We start from the raw sequence: 22,479 nt of genomic DNA, 5'->3' as shown, positions 1-22,479 counted from the left end.
GGCTCCACAGGTGGAAATAAAAAAATGGCTTTGGTTAGTTGGGATGCCTTGTATCAACTTAAATCGCATGGTGGGCTTGGTATAAGGTCTTTAAAGGATCATAATACTTCATTTATAATGAATTTGGGATTTAATTTAGTGAATGATTCTTCTTCTCTATGGGTTAATGTGCTTCGATCTAAGTATGGTATTCAAAGTGGTTTGGCATTTTCCTTGTCAAGGGCACTGAGTTCCTTCCTATAGAAATCATTATCGAAAGTTTGGTCTCTCATACTTGAGAATCTGCTCTGGTCAGTTGGAGATGGTCACAGTATTAAATGTTGGAGGGATTCGTGGGTTCCGAATGTTGGGCCTTTGAGTAAAATGGTTGCTTCTAATTCTAGCTTGGAGAAGGATTGCTCTCTCAGTAACATGGTCACGAAAAATGGAGATTGGAATTTAGATTTCTTTCGTCTTTGGTTGACTGAGGATATTATTCAGCTGATTTTGGGATTCCGCCACCTCAACTTAATTCTGGTAAGGATAGAATTATTTGGGAGGGAACTACGTCTGGCTCCTTTTCTATTAAAAGTGCGTATAAGAAACTTAGGGAAGGTTCTTGGAATGCAAAAGAGGAGGTGTGGAATTTATCATGGAAATATCAGGGTCTACAAAGGGTGAGAATATTCATTTGGCTCGTTATTAAACACCGCTTGCTCACTAATGCAGAAAAGGGTAAGAAGAGGATTGGGAACAGACACTGCTTGCGGATTATGTGGCCATTTGTATGAAAGTGTCCTTCATGTTCTTCGGGATTGCACACCAGCAAGGGAAATATGGATGCAGTTAATCCCTACAGGTAAACAATCCATTTTTTTGCAGAATCTCTCGTAGAGTGGACAGAGCTTAATCTACGGAACCAGCAAATGGTTAACTTAGCGGTAGGTGTTAATTGGCCTTGTCTGTTTGGGATCATCATTTTGCACACGTGGAAGAGTCGAAACTTACGCATATTTTAAGGTCTTTCATGGAGCTCGGATGAGGTTATCAAAGCATCTCTATGTTGGGCAAAGCAGTTTGTTTCGGTGTTAAATCAGTAAGTCACCAACAGTCCAAGATCAAATTTCGTTCCTGATTCTACAGATTGTTGGGTTTATTTAAACAATGATGGTTCAGTTAAATTTTTAGATATGTTTGTTGCAATTGGGGGGCTTTTGCGAGACAATAATGGGAATTGGATTTTGGTTTTACGAGGTATTTGGGCAATTGTGAAGTTATTGACTCCAAATTATGGGTATCCTTGGCGGGTTGAAAATTACACTTGATCGAGGTTTTCAAAAAGTTATTATTCGGATAGATAACCTTGAAGCTGTTAACATCATTAATAAAGAGTTCGGGGAGGCTCTAATTTTGCTTTAGTAAGGCGAATTCTATTGGTTTTAAAGCTTCCCAGTCATTGGAATCTTCAACATATTCCAAAAGAAGAGAATAAAATGGCGGACAAGATCATCAAGACTAGGAGAGATAGAGAATCGGGATTGCGGTTGTTTGATAAGAATTATGGGATGAGGCTTTTGAATGTTTGATTCTTGAGTTGTAATTTCGTTTTCACCAAAAAAAAAAAGTAAACTTAATTGTTCTTCTTATTCCATATTTTTAGAAGAATCACAATTTCTAAAATCAAATTTTAGGATCCAACAAATCAGGAATTGTATATACTGTGCAAGTTTTGGTATCATATACACATTTTTATAATTACCCATGAATTCGAACATATTCTGATGGATTTTAGTATTTCTACAAGACTTCGATTAGACTAGATATCAAAATTTACAAGCTTTAATACTAATGAAAATTATCATGTCTAATAAACTATTGGAAAAAATAAATGCGAAATTAAAATTTAACGAACTTATAGGATTGTTCGATGTAAAACCGATCTTGATTCATTGGTCTGAAACAATATCACATAACGAAAAATTATCCATTTTTCACCATTTAAATTCTTCTTTTCAAATATAGAAATTTGATTATATATTAATGGGAGAGAAACTTATTTCTCTTTAAATTTAGAAGAAAAACAATTTCAACCATTTTTGTTTACAATAGATTGATTAATGAAAATTAAACCAAATGCCATACTCTCTCTTGAATGCTAAAATGCTATCGTCTCCTTTTATTAATGACCTTATGTCACGAGACTAGAACTTTAGTCTTGCAATTCATGAGGCCTTAAGTGGAATTTTTTGGGCTCAAATCCGCCTAAGTCATCCTTACTCTAGCAAAGTAAGAATTCTTGATAGAAATTCTCCAATGCACCAAAAAAATAAAATGGAAGCAACGAAAGAACAGAAAAAGCCACAAGAAAGGAAAAGCACACCAAGTATTTGAGTAAATGGTCTCAATAGTATTCAATTATTATGAAGGATTGAGTGATCACAAATGAGGGAAAAGTCTCTCTTTATAGTTAAGCTCCCCAGATCTAATGGTACAAGTTACTTTACATCGACAATCGAGATTAAAACCAATCTACAATTGAGATTCTTAAGGGATTTACATAATCCCATAAGATTACAAAATCAAATCTTATTAGATTACATATCTTTTAAGATTACTTTTTATATTTACCAAGGTAGCCCTAATTTTCCTAAAGTGATTCACTAAACCACTAAGATTTCAAATAGATGGGTTTCTCCACATGTTCTATGAATTAACCCAGTTCAAGTGAGTCAAATGAATCCTATTTTGTTAGTTGACCTCAATGAGATGTTTTGTGTGCATTTGGCACAGGTTTTAATCCCCAATCCCTAACACTTACAACATTATTAAATAAAATGACTAATCCAACACTATTTATTTTATTATATACAATGGCTGTAGCCATTTTCATTCAAATGACCAAATGCCATTTACGCCGCGTGGCTTCTTCTTCTTTTTATTTCTTTAAAATAGCTTAAGTAGTTGTCTCATTTTCTTTAGGAAGAAAAACTTCCTTGACTTTTATATGTAAACTACAAAATGGTGGTTTTTTCCAAGGCGTAGCTGTCTTTAATAATATTAATTGGGTTCGGATTTTAATCCATTATAATCCAACTCGATCCAATAATTTTAATAAATTAAAATTTTTATAAATTAAAGATTTGATAAAAACTTTTAATTAAAATTTTCAAAAAGTTTGACAGCGAATTTTCAAAAATTAGATGTTTAATTAAAATGTTTAAATAATTTAGAAGGGCTTAATAAAAAGTTTCAAAAATTTGAAATGCTAAAATAAAAAAAAAATAAAATAAAAAACGTACTAAGAAATTTCAAAAATTTTGTGAGTCCAACGCCTCTAGCTCTCGTAACTGTCCGCCCCTGTCAAAGTGAAACAATTTTAGTGTATCAAACAACATTCGCATGCCCACTTCAGTCCAAATGTTTGGCTAGTGACACTTCACTATATTCGCATGTTTCGTAGTCCTAAACATACCAGATGCTTTTATGCTATCATGATTGTGAATTTAAAAGAAAAAAAAATGTTAACTAAAAAATCTTAAAATAACAATATAATATCGTGTTGCGGTCAACATAGGTAGTATTTAAAGGCATACACAGTCTAAGAATTGATCCCAATGTATGCATCTGATTTTGGTGATATCATGTACTACCTGTTATGGCTTCAAATATTAATCCAATCTTAATCATTGGAATTAAGAGGCTAGCCATGTAAGGAAAGTTTTACACTGCTGCTGTTGCCAAATTCTACAAATAAACAACGTGGCAGATTCTAAATTAATGATATGTCCAATTAAGCATTTCCTTCCTTAAAAAACAATTGATATTTCACCTTATAAATCATGCCTATTAATGATATGTCCAATTAAGCATTTCCTTCCTTAAAAAACAATTGATATTTCACCTTATAAATCATGCCTTTTGCCTTCTTAGAAGTACACAAGCCTTCCTGCAGTTTCTTCCCTGTTATCATCTCTATTGTCTTTGCGTACAATGGTAAGAAAATAAAACTTCTATGCTCAGCACCAGATCCAATAAAATTGTTGTTCTTAGGTATTTCTTAAGCTCGATTACACCCATTCACCAAAATGTGCATGCATTAAGCAACAAGGAACTTGCACAACAAGTTCGTTCATTCTTTTTTGCATCATTATATATTATATTCCCCTACTATAGTACCCAAAATGGTGAGATATAGCTACCAGGATGTCTCTTACACATCGATTTCGACTGCTAAATTAATTTGATAAAGGTTATGGTTGATGCAGGAACTGATCTTCAGCGTTTTTATTACAATTTTGTACGTCCTCACACGAGGAGCAAGCGGTGCAACAAATTTATTTAATGTGATGGATTATGGAGCAGTTGGAGACGGGAAAACCGATGATTCTGCTGTAAATTCATCCACTGAACTTATCATTTCCTTTTGCTTATGTTAGCTTGTTATGCAATTATGCAATTATGCTTTTAACATTGTTTTGGATAAAATTCATAGGCCTTTTCCAAAGCATGGAAATCTACCTGCAATTCTCCTTCAAGAAATCCAATCCTCGTTATACCAGCGTCGAAGATATTCTTGCTGAAGCCTGTCACTTTCAGCGGTCCCTGCAAGTCCACTTCTATCCATGTATTGGTAAATATAATCAATATATGTATATATATTTTACATGTAATGAACAGGGCTCATATTGATAACTTGAACCTAATGAATTGAGTACCATAGATGTCAGGAAACATCGTTGCACCCGATTCCAAAAGCGCATGGAAAGGTTATCACCTTGACATGTGGCTTGCCTTCACTAATGTAAATGGACTTACCATCATTGGATCTGGCACAATTAATGGCCGAGGGGCTATATGGTGGTCAGAGTGTAGTTCGTATAGGGTTCCAGAGGTAGCTAAATACTGCAAATAATTCATTATTCTTTCTCCTTGTTTTCTTGGGAAATTTTCTCATATATGTGTACTTTTGTTCTCCAGGGTGGAACCTGCAAAGGACCAACAGTAAACACAAACTTTCTCTTCTGCTGATATTAATTATCTGCAATAACATTTATAATTAATTAATGGCTTATTTGTGTTTGTTGACAGGCACTGACTTTCTATAGGTGCAATGGGCTTGTGCTCAAGGGAACAAAACATATTAATAGCCAAAGAAACCACATTGCTATATTCAATTGCAAAGATGTTACTTTCTCTAACCTGCATATAAGTGCCCCAAAAACAAGCCCTAACACTGACGGTATCGACATAGCCAGTTCCAGCAACGTTCGGATACTGAATTCTTTTATCGGCACTGGTACTTCGGCTATATATGATGTTGACCATGAAAAACTTCACTTTCTTCATATTATTGGATAAGCACTAAGCAGTGTGGATTTTTTTATATTGAACTTTGTTATCACTGTGTGCAATGGTGGCAGGGGATGATTGCATAGCTATTAGCTCAGGTTCATCCCACATCAATATTACTGGCATTGCATGCGGCCCTGGGCATGGCATCAGGTCAGTACACAACAACTACAACAAAATTGGATACATTCTTTATTCACAAAATAGTCCCGATTTCTGTAGATCATATTCAAATATTTTGTTTCAAAAAAGAAAGCACAAAATGCAGCGTTGGATCATTGGGCGCTCATGGAGGGAACGACACAGTGGAGGAAGTGCATGTGCGAAATTGTACTTTCAATGAAACTATGACAGGAGTTAGAATTAAGACATGGCAGGTAATATTAATAATTAGATATCGTAAAGCTAGCAAGCAAGCAACTTGGTCAACAAGTTAGGTACTTATCTTATTAACTTTAACTAAAAACATTTTCATGTTATGTAAGGGAGGCGTTGGATATGCAAGGAAGATCTTATTCGAGAAAATCAAGTTCATCCGAGCTGATAACCCTATTATTATCGACCAGTACTATTGTCCCGGTGGTCATTGCAAAAACGAGGTGGGTCAACTTGAATCCAAATCTTTGACTTCCATATGCATATTTATGGTAGCTGACAACTGGTTTTTGAACCTACTTATGGTAGACATCGGGCATTAAGATCAGCGACGTCTCGTATAGATACATCACTGGAACATCAACCACAGACAAGGTGATCAATTTGAGCTGCGACCAGAATGTTGGTTGCACGAACATTCAGCTTTATTATGTCCACATAATATCTACAGTTCCAGGGAAGAAGGCCTACTCCTTCAGCTTCGACGCTCATGGAAACTGCACCCATACCAAACCTGTTGTGAAGGGACTGCAACCTTAACCAGGAGAAGAAGGTGGCTACTTCAAAAATGATGGATCAAGGATTTGTATGGTTATATCAAAACTTTGACATTAATTTATGTTTGTCTTATGTAATTCTAGTTCTGCCTATTTAATAAAACATCTACTCAGTCTATTCCAACTAGATCGCCACTGTTCATTAATTGTTTTAATTAGTGGATATACTGTTTCAAGAAGAGGGACTCAAACTAAAATTTTTCACCAATTTGAGTAAATCTCTGCCTTCTCCAGCCATGAACGGCTCGGGTCACCGCTGCCTTCTGACCTTTAAAGGGCAACAAAGATGGTTCGTAATAAAGAGGTCATTGATGTCAAATTTGGAGATCTTGAGATGGAAGAAGCTGCTACATGTAAGAAATTCTTTAAAGACAGGCATTTGTCAAATATTGATAATGGAGGTGGAATCACCAAAACTAAATTCGTATTATTAATTTCAATTATTTCTTATCATCAAGAATTTATGTGAAATTTGTGAAAGAAATTAAGTTTAAATATAAAATAAATAACTAAAAACTAAGTAGACATATAAATATTAGAAATAAATTAAGCGTAAAATAAACAAACAAAGTTAAAATTGAATAAACCGAAAGCTCCAACTTCAAACATGATTTTGATTTCTACTTCGAACATATCCTGACATTGAGTTTTTTCCTCGAACTGATAAATTGATTATAGTGATCAAAGAATAGTCTCAAACCACCCGAATTTACTGCGAGAATAGCCCGACAACTAGCACTGACCAAATGAATAACCTTGAAATCAACTTCAATGATTTAATTCCTCGACAGCCTTGCGAGCTAGAAGGATCTGACTCTAATCAACGACCTCAACTTCATGGGTCGTTTAAACTTGATCGTTAACTCCCTTGATGGATCCAACTACTCACTCAAATGATCGTGTCAATTTATTCTTCAATGGACCAAATATGACAATTATAGATCGTACCGATTCACCAATTGTATGTCATCCAATATCGAATTAAGTGCCCAACTCTATTTTGATGTTAAAATGACAAAATGAGATGACTGGTCTATTTATTAATCCGAAGAATTAATGAATACTGAATTAAAAAATATACGTACTATTTCAAAATTTCACAATTTAAACACCAGATTAATTATCGACCTAAAACTAGAAATAAAATTTAACTACTCATCATAATTTAAAGATAAGAAAAAAAACAATTAAAAAAAATTACTCAAAGACATTAAAAATGAAAATTCAAGAAAACTTAAAAACCCTAAAACCACCGTGCGACCACAATCCAAAAATTAAAAACAGAAACTGAGGAAAGTTTATGGCCCTTTATACGCCCCCACATTCACCACTTATATAATAACAACAACAACAACTATTATTATTATTATTATTAAACCCTAAAATAAAATATGTGTTCTTTTGTGCTTCAAGATAAATCTAGTTATTAATTAAATCCTTAAAAGAAATATTTTGTAAATAAAAATAATTATTAAAATATTTCTAATGTTTAAGAATTTTGTGCTCCACTTCAACTCTTATAAAAAAATCTTCATTTTAACTTACAATAATTTAACTTGATTTCCGACGCATTAAACAATATTGTACCTACATAAAAAAAATCAATAAAGTGCCAAAATCAATAAAACTCATGTCCAAAAATATTTAAATGAATAACAAAAATATGTCAATTAAGCAAAGTATCAACTGAATCATGGGGAGAAGTGGATGATGGCTGGGATGCTGATGGCGTTCTCTTGAATGAAGAAGATGTGGTGATATGTAGGGATGGACTATATCCTGAGATTTGTTTCTTAGAGCGTGTTCACGATTTAATCTATAATAGTATGGAGAAATCAATTATTGTACGTCTTCTTAGTCGTTCCATCGGTTATAGGGCTCTCATTGGTAGAATCCAATCCTTGTGGTATCCTGCAGCGAATTTCCAACTTGTGGATCTTGATAATAATTGTTTTCTGGTGAAATTTGCATCAACGTAAGATTATAACAAAGTCCTCACTGAAGGACCATGAATGATTTATAGGCAATATCTTACTGTTCAACCTTAGAGTAGGGACTTCGCAACCAGAGGGTGATCCATTCAAGGTAGTTGTGTGGGTGTGGTTGTCGGGGTTACCTTACAAATATTACATGAAGAGTTTGATGAGGACAATTGCAGAAGTGCTTGGGAAAGTTGTGAACATAGATTATAACATAATGATTGGCAAAAAGAGGGCGTTTCGCGTGGATTGCTATTGTTGTCGATTTAAACAAGCCTTTGACATCTTTTATGGGGATCAAGGGATTCACTCAGTGCATCGAATACGAGGGATTGCTTACCATTTGTTATACATGTGGTTACTATGATCATGCCAAAGAACATTGCAAGAAAGAGAGGACCAATGATCAGGCCAGCCAAGATTCTATGACTACAGGAAATGAGGAAGTGCATGAAAAGAATTCCATTTAGGAGTAGTGTTAGTGTTTTTGAGAAGTTGAGAGAACAAAACAATAAAAAAACAAAGGAAAATACTTAGCAGAATTTTATGGTATTTTTTTTTTTTGAAAAATTTAAGGAATTTTTTGCATTTTTTATGGAAATTTTGAAAGTTTAAAGGAATTTTAAGTTTTTTTAGAAGTTGCAGCATTTGATTGGATGAAAAAAGAAATTAACGGAAAATATAGATGGGTAACAGGTATTCAGAATGAAAGTATAGGAGTTAAATTGATAAAAACAGTACATGTACGAAAATGATAATTTAACTATAGTACAAGGCTCAAAAGATGTATTAAGCCAAACATTTTAGATGGGATAGCAGCTATTCTGCGTCTTCTAATTTGGTATATAAACTACAAAGGAGAAGAAGAAGAACAAAGAAACTGAAACACATCTGAAAAAGAGAAAACATGGGTTGGATCGGAGACACCGTAGACTCCATCAAATCAATCCAGATCCGCCAGCTCCTCACCCAGGTCGTCAGCCTTGGTACGTATCTAACTAAATGCCATCTCTACTATATGTACCCAAGTCATATTGTGTTATTCTTTTAAGAATTCAGAACGTAGTTTTACTTTTTGTTTCAGATAGATCCAGAGTGTGTAGTGTATTTTGTTTACGAATTTGTTTAGTGGCTCATTGGGGTTATTTTGTACTTCAATTCCAAGCGTAGCTATCGTCCAATTCCTTCATTTATTTATTTTTATCGAATCTGTAATGGGCTCTGCAAAAGTTTAGGGTATATTTATGCATGTCTTTTGATCTCCTTTGGGTGTTACTGCAAACTTGTTGTGGCATCATGGACATGCGTGGGATTTTCGAATAAAAAAATGTTTTGAAAAGTTGTTGTCATCAATTATTCCACCTGTGAAATTTTGATCATATGGAAAGATGTACTGTTTCAGGTATGATTGTTACGTCTGCCCTCATAATATGGAAGGGATTGATGTGTGTCACTGGCAGTGAGTCTCCTGTTGTCGTTGTTCTTTCAGGAAGTATGGAACCTGGCTTCAAGAGGGTAAGTGAACTTAAAGAAGATAATGCTTAAATGATTTTGGTGGGTTTCACTCTTTAGTTTTTTTCAATATTTTTGGAGTTTGAATATAGTTGGACATGGCTGTCGTTCACAGGTAATTTAGGGAAAATGAAGAGTTTGGATAACATAGGTTATACTTAGTCATTTCAGGAAGAAACATGAGAGAGTGTGACAATGAAGATTTTAACGGCTTTGAAATTTTAGATTTACAAATAAAGGGCAGGGAGATGGCCGAATCTGCCATCTAACACCTTAAAGTGTGTACCTTTTCTCTCTCCCTGATATGTTTTGAGCTCTATATATGTAACTTAAAGCTTTGACTGATAACATGCATCACTTCTTTTTACCGAGAAGCCTTTTTTTTCTTCTTGAAATTGATATCAATTTATTCCTTTCCTTGTATGTTGTCATTATCATGGGTGAGGACAATGTTGTTCCAGTCCCTGCTTTATTTGAAATAAATTAGGGCAAATTAAAGTACTCTGTTGGTGCCAACTACACTCTACTAGCTATTGCTACCAATCTGCCAATAATCATGTCATTTGATTTTTAGACTGACACACATTGGATTTGTAGTAAGACCAGAATGAAATTAATTTTGTCATACAATCATTTTAGTGGAACTGCTTGACATGTTTGACCAGTGTTGTTCATGTGGATCCCTATGTGTGTAGCTGTTGCTTAATTGGCTAGGATTATGTCATATGCAGGGGGATATTTTGTTCTTACACATGAGTAAAGATCCTATTCGAGCAGGAGAGATTGTTGTTTTTAATATTGATGTAAGTGCATTTGTTTTATTTTCTTATTTTTATTTCATTCTGTATTTTATTTTATTGTTGTTACAGCTGTTTCGGCCTTCACGGTCTTTTGCTAATTCATTTCTCAAACTGTAAATTTGTCAGGGCCGTGAAATCCCAATTGTGCATCGTGTAATTAAGGTAACTTTTTAATACGTACTACTTGTTTTTATTGACCTTGGACAGAGTTGTATGTATTATGACTGTAAAAAGTGGTTTTCAAATTATTTCGAAGGATTGCTATTTCCATCTCCATCTAGACATTCAGACGTATGAGCAACAGATTATTTTACTTGCCTTAGAATAGGAGTAGCAAATCAATTGACTTTATTTGCTAATTTAATATCAACAAATGTTTCCATGTAAGAGTCAGTGTTTGTGGATATATATGCTTGAGCCATTGTTTAGGAGCCAATAAATTCTTAATTGGAATTAGATGATCTTTTCTTATATGATTGATCATTTGGTTAGGCATAGATGCTTAATGACTGATTTTTGTTGCTACCAAAATGGTCTGTGTATAATTATTTAAGAAGCTAATTTTCTTTGATAAACTTAAAGGGACATTGACCGCTAGGAAGCATTAGCTACCAAGCTTCTATATGCTTTCTAGATGCAGCTGTTATTTAGTATCCAAATTGTCAGGAGGACTGGGTTAGAAAGATAATAATTATTTGAGCTCACTTATGCTTTATGCGAATGCAAAATTGCAGCAGATGCGATACTTACTACTTGAAAAATCTAAACCCATTGTGTTTGTTGAACTGTACGCTCCTACCCTATCTTTACTTTGAAACTATATAAGGAGGACAGGAAAAACCTTTTTTGTTGTTTGAACAGATTTATCAATGAACATGTTCTTGGCATGTGCTGAAATTTTATATTTGATATTGTTGTAGGTCCATGAAAGGCAAGATACTGGAGAAGTTGATGTCCTCACCAAAGGTGATAGCTAATTTGGATAAATATTAAATTTGCTATTGCCAGAATTGCATTGTTTGGTAATTAAATGTTCTTCCTCTATCTATGCATTTTCAGGAGACAACAATTATGGGGATGACAGGCTTTTATATGCTCAAGGTCAGCAATACCTTCAAAGGCACCATATCATGGGCAGAGCTGTTGGGTAAAGCCTTTAGCATTCAACCTTTACTTTTGTGCATTACAGATTACCTTTTTGTTCTCTGTTTTCATCTTCAAAATCATAGCATATCTTAAAGAATCCAACACACAGACATTTATACTCATGCATGTTATGGAGATAGGGCATACTGGGAGATATCTTTGTTAATTAGTGTTACTTTTGTTTGAAGTTTGAATATTAGTATTTTTGTGTAAGACCACCTTGAATATTAGTATTTTTGTGTAAGACCACCCTCAAAGTTGGACAAAATGGGGATCAGAGTTTGATATCTCTCTTTTGATCAGAAAGCATAGCAACTAGGGAATGATAATGATGTTTTATAAAATGCTAGAGAACGATAATGACATTTTATACTATGGGAAAGACACGAGTCTCAGATATTAGTATGAGTCAATTGTCCTGTTCGTCTTTAGAGGGTTTTATTGAAAAGATCTTGCATGCCTGAGTTTTGGGTTTGCTCTGCTCAATCATACTCTTAACATGTTTCAAGCAAAAGGGTGGTGTGCTTTTCTGTCCAAAAAGAATGTTCTAATCACGTACTTTTATTGCAGGTTCTTGCCGTATGTTGGTTGGGTCACTATAATCATGACTGAAAAGCCAATTATCAAGGTTCGTTTTCCATGTGGCATGGATTGCTTAAACTAGAAAGCCATTTTCCTATTGTGCTACAAAGCATTTTTCTGAATCATGACTAGTGGCTACAATTATGTTACATTTACTTCTAACGTTCTTCCAGGGATTTCCCCTATTTCATTTCTGCATCTTTGCATCATTGGTGCATCAAAAACAAAATACATTCCCTCCATTCAAATTGGCCGGTCATGGTGGCCTCTTACATGTTCATCTTATGGAATATCATTGTTCTTTTGGTTTCTATTTTCGTTGCAGTATATTCTTATTGGAGCATTGGGGTTGTTGGTTATAACTTCCAAAGATTGACAGACAGTTGAAGCAAATCGAATGTGCGGCCAAATCCGAAGGAGATCCATTTAAAGAATTGTCAATTGCTTCTTCTATCCTCTCCTTTGTATTGGTCATTCCTAACTTTTGTATACTGAGAAAGGAAATGTTTTGATAATTTAAGGCAGTAAGAAAAAAAGATAGTTAAGCAGGCTCAGCACTTTCTACACTTTTCATTTATAATATATTTAAAATATTGGGATTTCTAACGACCGCTCCCATGTTTCAGACTGAACCAATGACTGATCTGAGTTGCAACATTGAAGTTGGAGATATGATAATGTTGTTATGCTTCTCATAGACCCATGCATGATCTTTGGGTTTTTACAATAACATTAATAACAAATTTCATGCTAAATCAAGGGAGGTTTTCTAACTTTGCAATTTCATTTGAGAATATTTTAAATTTTCGTTCATTTGGAAATATGCTAACAAAATAAAAAAAAAAGGTATAAAAATAGAGGTCCATGAAATCAACTCAACCCCCCCCCCCCCTTTTCCCCTAAAAAAACACTTTTCTTCGAGCCTACAGGCTAGAACTGGAGCAACGATGATCAAAGGAAATGCTTAGGTAAACATTTCTGCTCCCACTCTTTACTTTTGATCAAAGGAGGTTTTTTTTTTTTTTTTTGGGGCGGGGGAGGGGGTGGTGGGGGGGGGGGGGCTTGTTTTAATATAGATTGGCAATGGATTAGTTACCAAAATTCATTCCCTGCTTCAAGGCATTATGAAAACAGGGCAGCTGGGTAAGGGTAAGATGATAATGACATTCGTTACAAGTCATATACTGCCTTTTTCATCAACTCAATTAAATTCTTTAATATCTGTATTATCAAAGACTTAAATAGGCCATGGATTGAAAAAGGGACAGGTAGGTTCACCTGAAAACATAGCTTAAAACAGAAGCTGGTATTCTTTTTCTCCATGCAGTTATAGTTTCACGAGGATAATTGTTGATGCCTTTGTTGCTTTTGTTATTTTCTTTTTTGTTCAAAGAAATATGCTTGCAAAACTGTCCTGCAATTACAATTCCGTTTTTCTCTCGATGAAGCATGCCTATGGTGCTTGACATTCCATAAACATGATTTGTCATATTTGTTTCTTGGGGTTATGCTTTTGCATTACGTCAATACGGTATTTCATATTCCTCATTTCAAGATTTTAGCTACATGAACCATTATTTTTGTCTTTTGTGCCCGCTAATGTATGTTTTCATATTGTTTCGTAGTGGGCTAATAATATCCTGCACTATGCATGATACCTGAGCAAAACTCCAAGTTTTTACGTGTTAATACTTGGATTTCGTGGCGTTGACTTTACCAAAATGTTTCAGCTTCAATGATGAAGAATACAACGGCCCTGGAAAGAAGGAAAGCCCTTCCTAATTAGATAATGATCGAATGCTGAATTTGTATCCCTTATTTTTATCATTTGGGGTTAAACAACACCTTGTGCTTGCTTAAGTCATATCACTCTTTTACTAAGGAAAGATGCATGATAGAGCAACTAAGACTTGATTCTATGCTTGTTGGTTTGTTTTCTCTATTGTGCAGGATAATCTTAAACCACAAACAATACACAACTACCTCGTGCCATCAATTGTAGCTCTGCTTCCGCAGTAGATTTTACTACACCCGGTTTTCATTACTCTAAGCTACAAATCTTCACTAAATACGGTACAATACCCTGATATGGATCTTCTATAGCTAATACTATCAACATAATCAGCATTTCTGTTTGCTTCTATTTCTGTACTTGTGCCATTTCTTAAGAGAATCCCTTTCTTTGAGTTGCCCTTTTAAATATTGTGAGATTAGAAATGCTGCATTGAGATGGACTTAGGGCCTTTCATGAACTAACACACTGCACTCAGTTCATATGAAATGCTAGGCTGTGTTTGACAAACAGATTACTTTTCCCACAAAATGTTACTTTCCTTTTCTTGCTAGTTTTCCTTCCATAGACTCTCCTAATCTATGATTTGACTTAATATGTGTGTGTTTAATGGTCTACAACCAAGATTGCCGAAGTAGAAAGGGTGCTGTGGTGTTTCAGTTTTTGTCAACAATACGACTTCATATCTTTCAATCCCATGTTAAGGTTGCCCATGTTTTTATTTAGAGGAAAAGAAGTTAGTCTGGTTGGAGATTTGGGTTTGTACTTTCCTTATCCTAAAAAGATGCTAAACGTGCAATCGGAAGGATGAATGGGTCAAGGCTTTTGAGAATTAAATCAGTGTCAATATGGCTAGGTTTAATGGTCATTCAAGCGTTTGGAGAAAAGCAAAGCTCTCGAACATGCAGGGGAAGTAGAGAATCCATAGAATATGTTGGTAGAGGAGTGTGAAGCTATAGTGGAAGAAGAATATTTGGAAAGGTTAGATAAATGTGTTGTTGGCACACCGACAAGGGTTATTGAGGTCGTGGTCTTAACTGATAATCTTACAGCATTAGGAGTTTCCAATATATCTGCAAAGTTTTATGGGAATCATTTTCTCGTTGAATTCGATGACTACAATACTTTGAAGAAGATGGAGGGAGTGGTCTTGGTTTGGCTTGGTCAATGGTTATCCAATATCCACCCTTGGTTGAGGGAGTTTGTATCTAGATGCAGAATAGTTGGATTAGTTTGCTTGGGCAACCCGAGTCATGCTGGAACTATCCTACAATGTACAATTTTAGTTTGTTATGCGGAGATCTCATTTATGTAGACTTGAATCTGTTGAATTCCGATGATGTGAGCTAAGCCTTTATGGTTGTTAAAACAAAGTGCTTAGCTAGAATTGTGTATTGCTGCCGTATGGCAACAATAGGTACAAAGTCAAAAGTTACGGAAACTGACCTCAGTTATGTTCATAACCTTGTAGATGGCTTTCACGCAGTGTGCGACAGCCAAGATAGAGAGGCTAACGTGGATGCTTCTAGTAGGCATCTCGAAGCAAATTCTGAGGTAAAAGGCATGCCTAATGGAGACAGCATTATAAGTGATGGGTCAGCCACTCAAAGTCTGATGCAGAGGTGTCAAGGTACCTTTAATGTGATGTTGGAGACTGAAAATGAAGCTGGTAGGGAGATTAATGGGATTGAAGAAAAAGGGTTGGACAATGGTGATAAGGAATGGTTCATAAAACTTAAAGGTTTTGTTAAAAAGAAAGGAGGAAAAAGAAATTTAAAGGAAAGGAAAGGTGAAGACAAAGGTGTCATTATGGAACAATGCATTGGAGGTTGGTAATAAATCTTTTTCAATGGAGGGTGTTAAAGATTTAAGAAATCTAGGAGGTTGACACCATTGCATGTTGGAAGAGACATCATCAAAGAGGTTGAAGAAGCTTGGGCTCTAGGGAAAAGGTTAGGCTTTAGTGCAGTCAGAATGGAAGAAGAGGTAGTTGTGGAACTGGGAAACATAGAATTAAGCAGGAAGGCTACAAAAATTTGAATTAGCGGTTTTCAGAGGTGAAGAGGTGATGGCTTAGGAAGCTGCTCAAAGAGGAATTTCGAGATGATCTTATTTTGCAAGCTTATGCCTTGAGGGGATTGTCCGATATCTGTCAAATAGTAGCATTTGGTTTGTGTGTTAGTATCTGGAGTTCACCAAGGGGGTTCATAGCTGCTAATCTTTTGTGACTGTAAGGAGTGTGCTTGATTTTTGAATGTTTTGCTCTCTTACTGAGCTTGGTTGTTGTATAGTTGAACTTTGGGTTCTTTTAGGTTTCAGGAGTTTATAGGTTATTTATATTACATGTGAACTTGTATTTTCTTTCTCGTTTAGGAGTGTGTCCTTTGCATTGAGGTGTATTATAGTTTGTCAAGTGTGCTTGGTACATTGTCTGTATAAAGTTTTTGGTTAGTTTTTCCCTTTTGGGTTTTAATAAAATTTTATTATGATCGAGGGAAAACAATCTTCCAAACTATGCTTAGAGATTATTTTAGCCTAAATGCCAAAGCTAAGTGGAACATTCATATAAATTTCATCCTCAAGAACTCCACCGCTATGTAAATAATACTCAATTCAGAGAGAGACTGTCTTGCAGAAAATATTGCTCCATATCAACTCCTAATTTAACAAACTTGCTTGATGCATTAACTGATTCCTCTTATAGTGAAGGCTCTTGAGCCAAAGTTTGAACATATGAAATGGTTTCATAGCTGTGTATGGACAAGTATCGTAGAAAATAGCCTGTCGTGCATCTTAGAGCATATAGTACTACTTCCATCACTAGTAAACATGATGAATGTTTGATTTATTTAACAGAAATAATTGCATATAAATCTCTTATGTGATTTCTGTCTTTTTATGTAAAATCCTTAAAAATGGCTATCGCAAATGTTACTGATATTTCCTTGTATCGGTGAAAGAATTTACAAACTTGATATTAACATCTTGATCACATTTCTAGTGTCTTCCTTGCATGTATTTTTCTTTCTTACACAGGCTGAAACTGCTACTTCGATATGATTGTATTAATAGTAGCTTCTTCTTCAAATCCTGCAAGATGTAATCAATCATTATGGTTAAATTCAGAAACATAAATTCCATATTGATTTGTCTGCCAAATAAGGAGATGAAGATAAAGAAAAAAGGATTTACTGTATATATTCTATATTGATTTTCCTTCCATGTTTATGTGCAATAGCAGCAAAAGCATCCCTGGACAGCATGATAGTAGAGGGGCATGGAGTGAAAGGGCAGAAATCCACCACTTTGACATCAATGGTTCTCCGCTTACATGGTCGCTTAGGTCCGCTCAGGCATCTTAATCGGTAACGCCTCCCACAAGCGGCACCATTGTCCCATAATCCCTCGCTAACTGCAACAAACAAGTTCCCAGGTGGAAACTGTTCTTCTCTATTACCATCACATTTAGTTGCTGCATTGCAAGACAGAACACATGATTATGAAGATGAATTGTTAATATATATATATATATATAATTTAAGCTTTGAATTGTTCAGAAAGAAAAGAAATGATACTGACGTATATATGGTGGGTTATAATACGATGCAGTGCCAATGTCACCATGGACAAAGTATGCTTCTTTGCTTATAACTGCAGTAATCAGAATTGCCAAGATCAAGAGTGCCATTACCCTCAACTGGAGAATAACATAAACTATTTTTATCTACAGCAAATATATAAAGGTTGGTTTCACTCTTTTTCCTCCTTTAATTCCTTATCTAAGTTTCCTTAGCATGCCCAATATGGTAGCTAGGGAAAATATATATATATATATATATATTTGTTAAGCAACATTTCAGGCGACCTAAAACACGTTAAAGATCACCAAACTTTAAAGTATGAAGTTACTTGTTTTGGTGGGTATCTTAGGTTAACTTGCGATCGTCACATCCATTCATTATTACTTTAGTGTTAACGTGATGTAGTAAAGTTAATTTTAGGCTTGGTTTCCACCGTTGTTTATAAATCTTGTTATTACGCGTAGATGTCTTTATTAGTTTGCCTTTTGGCATTTTGTTCTCCAAGGGAAAATTGAAAATTAATAAAAAGTTATTTAAAATGAGAATTGGTTAAATCAGTTGGTTGGATCCACTTTTTAAAAATAGTCAGAATTAATTTAAGATTGATCAGTTAAGTCTATTAATCGATTTCTTTTATTATAGTTTTTTAAAAAAATAAAAATTTAAGTTAAGTTGACCCGTAGAATTGAGTTTTAATTCAATAATTAATAACTGATCAATTTTAATTATTTTAAGTAAAGTCTTAATCGATTTCACCAATAAAATCAACTTAATTATTTTAACCAAAGTCTTAATCGATTTCACCAATAAAATCAACTTAACAAAGTAAATCAAGCCAAAAACTACTATTTTTCTTCAATTCATGGTAGGGAGATTACTAAATTAGATGTAAACAATATTAAGGTAAGGTCATAAAATATAGCAGGAGAAATTGTGTAACTTAGAAGTAAACATGGAAAAGATTGGGATGAGATTATATAGGAGAATATAAATAAATAGTGAATGGGCAATGCTTGAAGAAGATGCTACGGTCGCTTTGTAAGCAAGGCAAAGAGTTTTGGTTGTGAATGTTTAATTGGCTAGTCTAGTCTAGTCTGGTACTCCTCCTGACCTTCCCTTTTCACATGATGGACCTTACATTGATTTCATTAATCATTTTTAACAATTAATAAACATGTTAAAGCTTTGAAAGCTACATACTAACATATAAAATTATGTCATTTGGGCAGTCATACAAAATCCTCACACTTCATCAACTGACTTGAACACTTTTCCTTTTCATTTTCCATATAATCATTTTCGTTTTAATAAATCTATTGAGCCAGACTAGCATTTTTCCTTCTAATTTTTTTTAAAGGAAATTTTTTAGTATAACTAATTTAAACTGATATCATAATATATTTTTAAATAATAATAATAATAATAATTAGATTTTATCACATTCGTGAGTGAACAAAAATATTTCTATGTTAAGATATATTTATAAAAATATTTCAATAGATGATTATTGGTGGAGTCGCAAGATTTTTTATAATTTTTTTTGGTTTTGTGTGAAATTTCCAAATAATGTTTTAGTTGTTTTGAAAATTATATAAAAGTATGGAAACATGAAAATATCTTTATAATAATATTAATTACCCTTTAAAAGTAAGGTTATTTTGGTAACTTCATAGTTGAGTTAGTATCAAGTTAATTCGTAATACCAACTCAGTTAACCATTTTACATATAACTAAAAATCTTATCACACGCGTATGTCTGTGAAAACCACAAATTTAAAATACAAGTGTTGGGTGCACGGGCAAGACACAATGCACTCCTAAGGGAAGAACGGGGTTCGAGTCTTGGAGACAAAATTGTTGGGAGGGACAACCCCGAACCCCAAACATGGATTGTAAAACATATATGAAAAATACCAAAAGAAAATATAATAAATGACGACACTTATGCTTTAAAACTAAGTAATAATAACACATGAAATATGTACGTTATTAAAATAAAAATTTTATATTAAATTATTTATCATGATATTGTCATCGATCTTGAACTGGTGTTGAGTTAACTTATGACCCCAGCTTGATTAAATTTGTTATTAATATATACAATTGATGGATGTAATAGAGTGTGCATAATAAAATCAAAATGTATAAGAATATCAAAATAAAGTTTTAATTGAGTGGTAAATTAAAAGTTTTATTGATGTAAGTGGTGTAGCTTTGAAACTCACTATATGTTTTATTTTTAAAAGTGAAAAGACTAAAACACCTTGAATAATATTACTTATTTTAATTATGAAAGGGCATTCTTGTAATTTTCTATCTAAATTGTTGCTCAATTGACTCGTAATACTAACTCAATCAAAATTTAAATAATAGTATAGATATAGATATTAAAAATATATAACTAATTATAATATTTGATATTTAAAATCTCTTTCATAAAATGATAGAATTGGTGTGAATATAGGAGTTGTTTCATAAATGTAGACTTTTATTCATTAAATTTCGGTTATTTGGCATGTATATAGGCATTGTTTTGTTAACATAAAATGATAGAATTGGTGTGAATTGAAATAACATTAATGTTGTGGATGTTAGGTTAACTTGAATTTGTGTTTAGTTAATAAGTTGTGGTATGTTAATGATATCTATAAATTGCATAAATTAATATGTTTTGGTATGGATATGAATGACTTTGAGTGAATTATAAGCGTGTTGGTAACATTTGAGTTTGAAGGGATGAAATTGTAATGTTTTGTTGTAAAATGGTGCCAAATTATGGCAAATTGGTTTGTTGGATTTGAGGAATGGTTAAGTGAATGTTTACTTGTATATCTTGAATTGGTTTGTGTAAGTTTTACATGTACATTTAGACTTCAAATGAACTTGTTTGAGTTTGGGCATGAAAAGAGGACCAAAATGGAACATATTTGACATATTTGGTACTAGGTATCAATATTCTGGATGTAGGTATCAGTACTATTTGGTACTAGGTATCAATACTCTGGATGTAGGTATCAGTACTTAGTATATTTCATATAGTTTTTCAACAAATAGAATGCCATTTTGGTGTTGATACTAGACTAAAGTATCGATACTTATAAGAAAATATCAGTACCTTGAGTCAAGTATCAATACCATTTAAATTTAAATTGATTTTTTGAACTTCGAAGCTTGAAATGGTTTCAGTACCTAGTAAGGGTATCAATACCTATTCTATAACTTTGAAAAGTTTTCAAATTGGTTCTATTTCATGTTCGGTTTAAAAATTGAACTTTCGTAAGTTTGACAGAGTCTCGGAAAAGGGTGATTAACAAATAATGATTATGTTTATAAGATGTTCGAATGTTTGATTGGTTTATTTACAATGTTTTCGATAGTAATTACTTCGACAACTGATTTAGCATCTCAAAACTTAGACCTGACATCAGACCAGGCAAGAGATGTTACATTCACCTCCCTTATTGTATACTATATCTAACACAAATATATAGTTTATTATTTTCAAAGTTAATACATTTATATATATAGTAAGTATGAGTATAGATATAAATAAATAGATAATATAGTATATAGATAGAGATAGATAGATATCTTTATCATTATGAATTAAGTTCCTCGATATTAAGTGTTAAATTAAAACATATTTAATTATTAATTTATTTTCCTATGTTTAATGTATTATTTTGTTTGAATTTAAAAATAATTTAACAATTACATTTTAATTTACATACTAGTTTTTGAGGTAAAAATATCTTTACATACTAATCTTTTATATATATACTATAGCAATTTAAAGTTACAATTAAATTAAGTATTCCAATATGGCACGCTTAAGAAGCGCCATTTGGAACACGATTTAATTGTCACATATCTTTATTGACTAAAGTTTAAAATGAATATTATTCCAAACTAATTTCCTTATAAAATTATATCAACATTGAATATCCATTAATATAACAAGGATTATATATATATAAATAATCTTTGCAATAATTGATTTAGTCATAGATTACAAAAAATATAAATATGTACACACTTAGTCTAGTTTTAATATTTTTCTCAATATTAAGTCCTTTTTAATGTCCAACATTTAAAAATATAAATATATGCTTCAAACCCGTAAAATTTAAATTTTACACATTCATTCATGCACTTTTTTTTTCTAATTATTGAAAGATGGATTTAATATATAATATATATCAAATATTTCTTTTTTAATAAATAAATGAAAAGATATTAAAGATATTATTGAAATCATACATTTTAAATATTAATTTTTTATCTTAATTTATATTGTATCATTTAAATATTTATATTACTTTTACTTTTTCAATAATTTATCAAACGTTATAAATTTTATACCAATTTTAATAATTTAATATAATATATTTTAATTAATACACACGATCAATCCTTAATAAATATAAATAAATTTTAATCAAATAAATAAATAAAAATAAATAAATTGAGATTAACATTTCGTTTATTAAGCAAGCCTTTCTTTTTCAATACAAATTTACCGCTGAAGGGGGAAACCTTAATAAAATCATGGGAAACAGATGGAGATGAGCATGGGTATTGAAACTTTAAGAAGAAATAAGAAACGAATTTTAGTTTCCAAAGAAACTTTGAATCTTACTTTATAGATGCCTTTATTGCATATTGTTACAGGTTGTTTATCCACGTCGAGTTTCGGCTCTTATTGTTTTTGGTGTTTAGATGACGGGTTTTAAGGAACCCGTAATATGCAGTGGATGGATGGATAGAACCTTTGCACTATTTTACATTTGAACATGCCCATGCATATATACTATTTACTGAACTACC

General features: G+C 33.1%; 3 protein-coding genes across 4 annotated transcripts; 2 read left to right on the top strand and 1 right to left on the bottom strand.

Annotated features, from left to right (window-relative positions):
• The first annotated feature begins 3,910 nt into the window (after positions 1 to 3,910).
• LOC108488326 (probable polygalacturonase At3g15720) lies at positions 3,911 to 6,387 on the top strand. 2 transcript variants are annotated; one of them, XM_053020694.1, is made up of 10 exons: positions 3,911 to 3,972; positions 4,245 to 4,370; positions 4,472 to 4,603; positions 4,700 to 4,870; positions 4,957 to 4,980; positions 5,068 to 5,275; positions 5,400 to 5,481; positions 5,597 to 5,705; positions 5,814 to 5,927; positions 6,013 to 6,387. In XM_053020694.1, exons 1-10 carry the CDS (start codon positions 3,970 to 3,972, stop codon positions 6,241 to 6,243), a joined length of 1,200 nt encoding a protein of 399 aa, XP_052876654.1. In that variant the 5' UTR covers positions 3,911 to 3,969; the 3' UTR covers positions 6,244 to 6,387. The 2 variants fall into 2 exon arrangements, with proteins under 2 accessions (XP_052876654.1, XP_017648097.1); XM_017792608.2 differs by having other exon boundaries at positions 4,472 to 4,609.
• Positions 6,388 to 9,031: 2,644 nt separating this feature from the next.
• LOC108487383 (uncharacterized) lies at positions 9,032 to 12,885 on the top strand. The gene is made up of 8 exons (XM_017791711.2): positions 9,032 to 9,225; positions 9,642 to 9,754; positions 10,483 to 10,554; positions 10,678 to 10,713; positions 11,472 to 11,517; positions 11,611 to 11,698; positions 12,268 to 12,325; positions 12,605 to 12,885. Exons 1-8 carry the CDS (start codon positions 9,147 to 9,149, stop codon positions 12,653 to 12,655), a joined length of 543 nt encoding a protein of 180 aa, XP_017647200.1. The 5' UTR covers positions 9,032 to 9,146; the 3' UTR covers positions 12,656 to 12,885.
• A 4,106-nt stretch (positions 12,886 to 16,991) lies between these two features.
• Positions 16,992 to 17,907, bottom strand: LOC108488722 (EG45-like domain containing protein 2). Its single transcript, XM_017793011.2, has 3 exons — positions 17,651 to 17,907; positions 17,264 to 17,543; positions 16,992 to 17,161 (listed from the first exon to the last, which is right to left on the bottom strand). The coding sequence occupies exons 1-3, from the start codon at positions 17,757 to 17,759 to the stop codon at positions 17,155 to 17,157; spliced, it is 396 nt and encodes a 131-aa protein (XP_017648500.1). The 5' UTR covers positions 17,760 to 17,907; the 3' UTR covers positions 16,992 to 17,154.
• Between the last annotated feature and the right edge of the window lie 4,572 nt (positions 17,908 to 22,479).

Source organism: Gossypium arboreum, chromosome 10, assembly GCF_025698485.1.
Source record: "Gossypium arboreum isolate Shixiya-1 chromosome 10, ASM2569848v2, whole genome shotgun sequence".
Classification (NCBI taxonomy): Eukaryota; Viridiplantae; Streptophyta; class Magnoliopsida; order Malvales; family Malvaceae; genus Gossypium; species Gossypium arboreum.
This window is presented reverse-complemented; position numbering and strand designations above follow the sequence as displayed.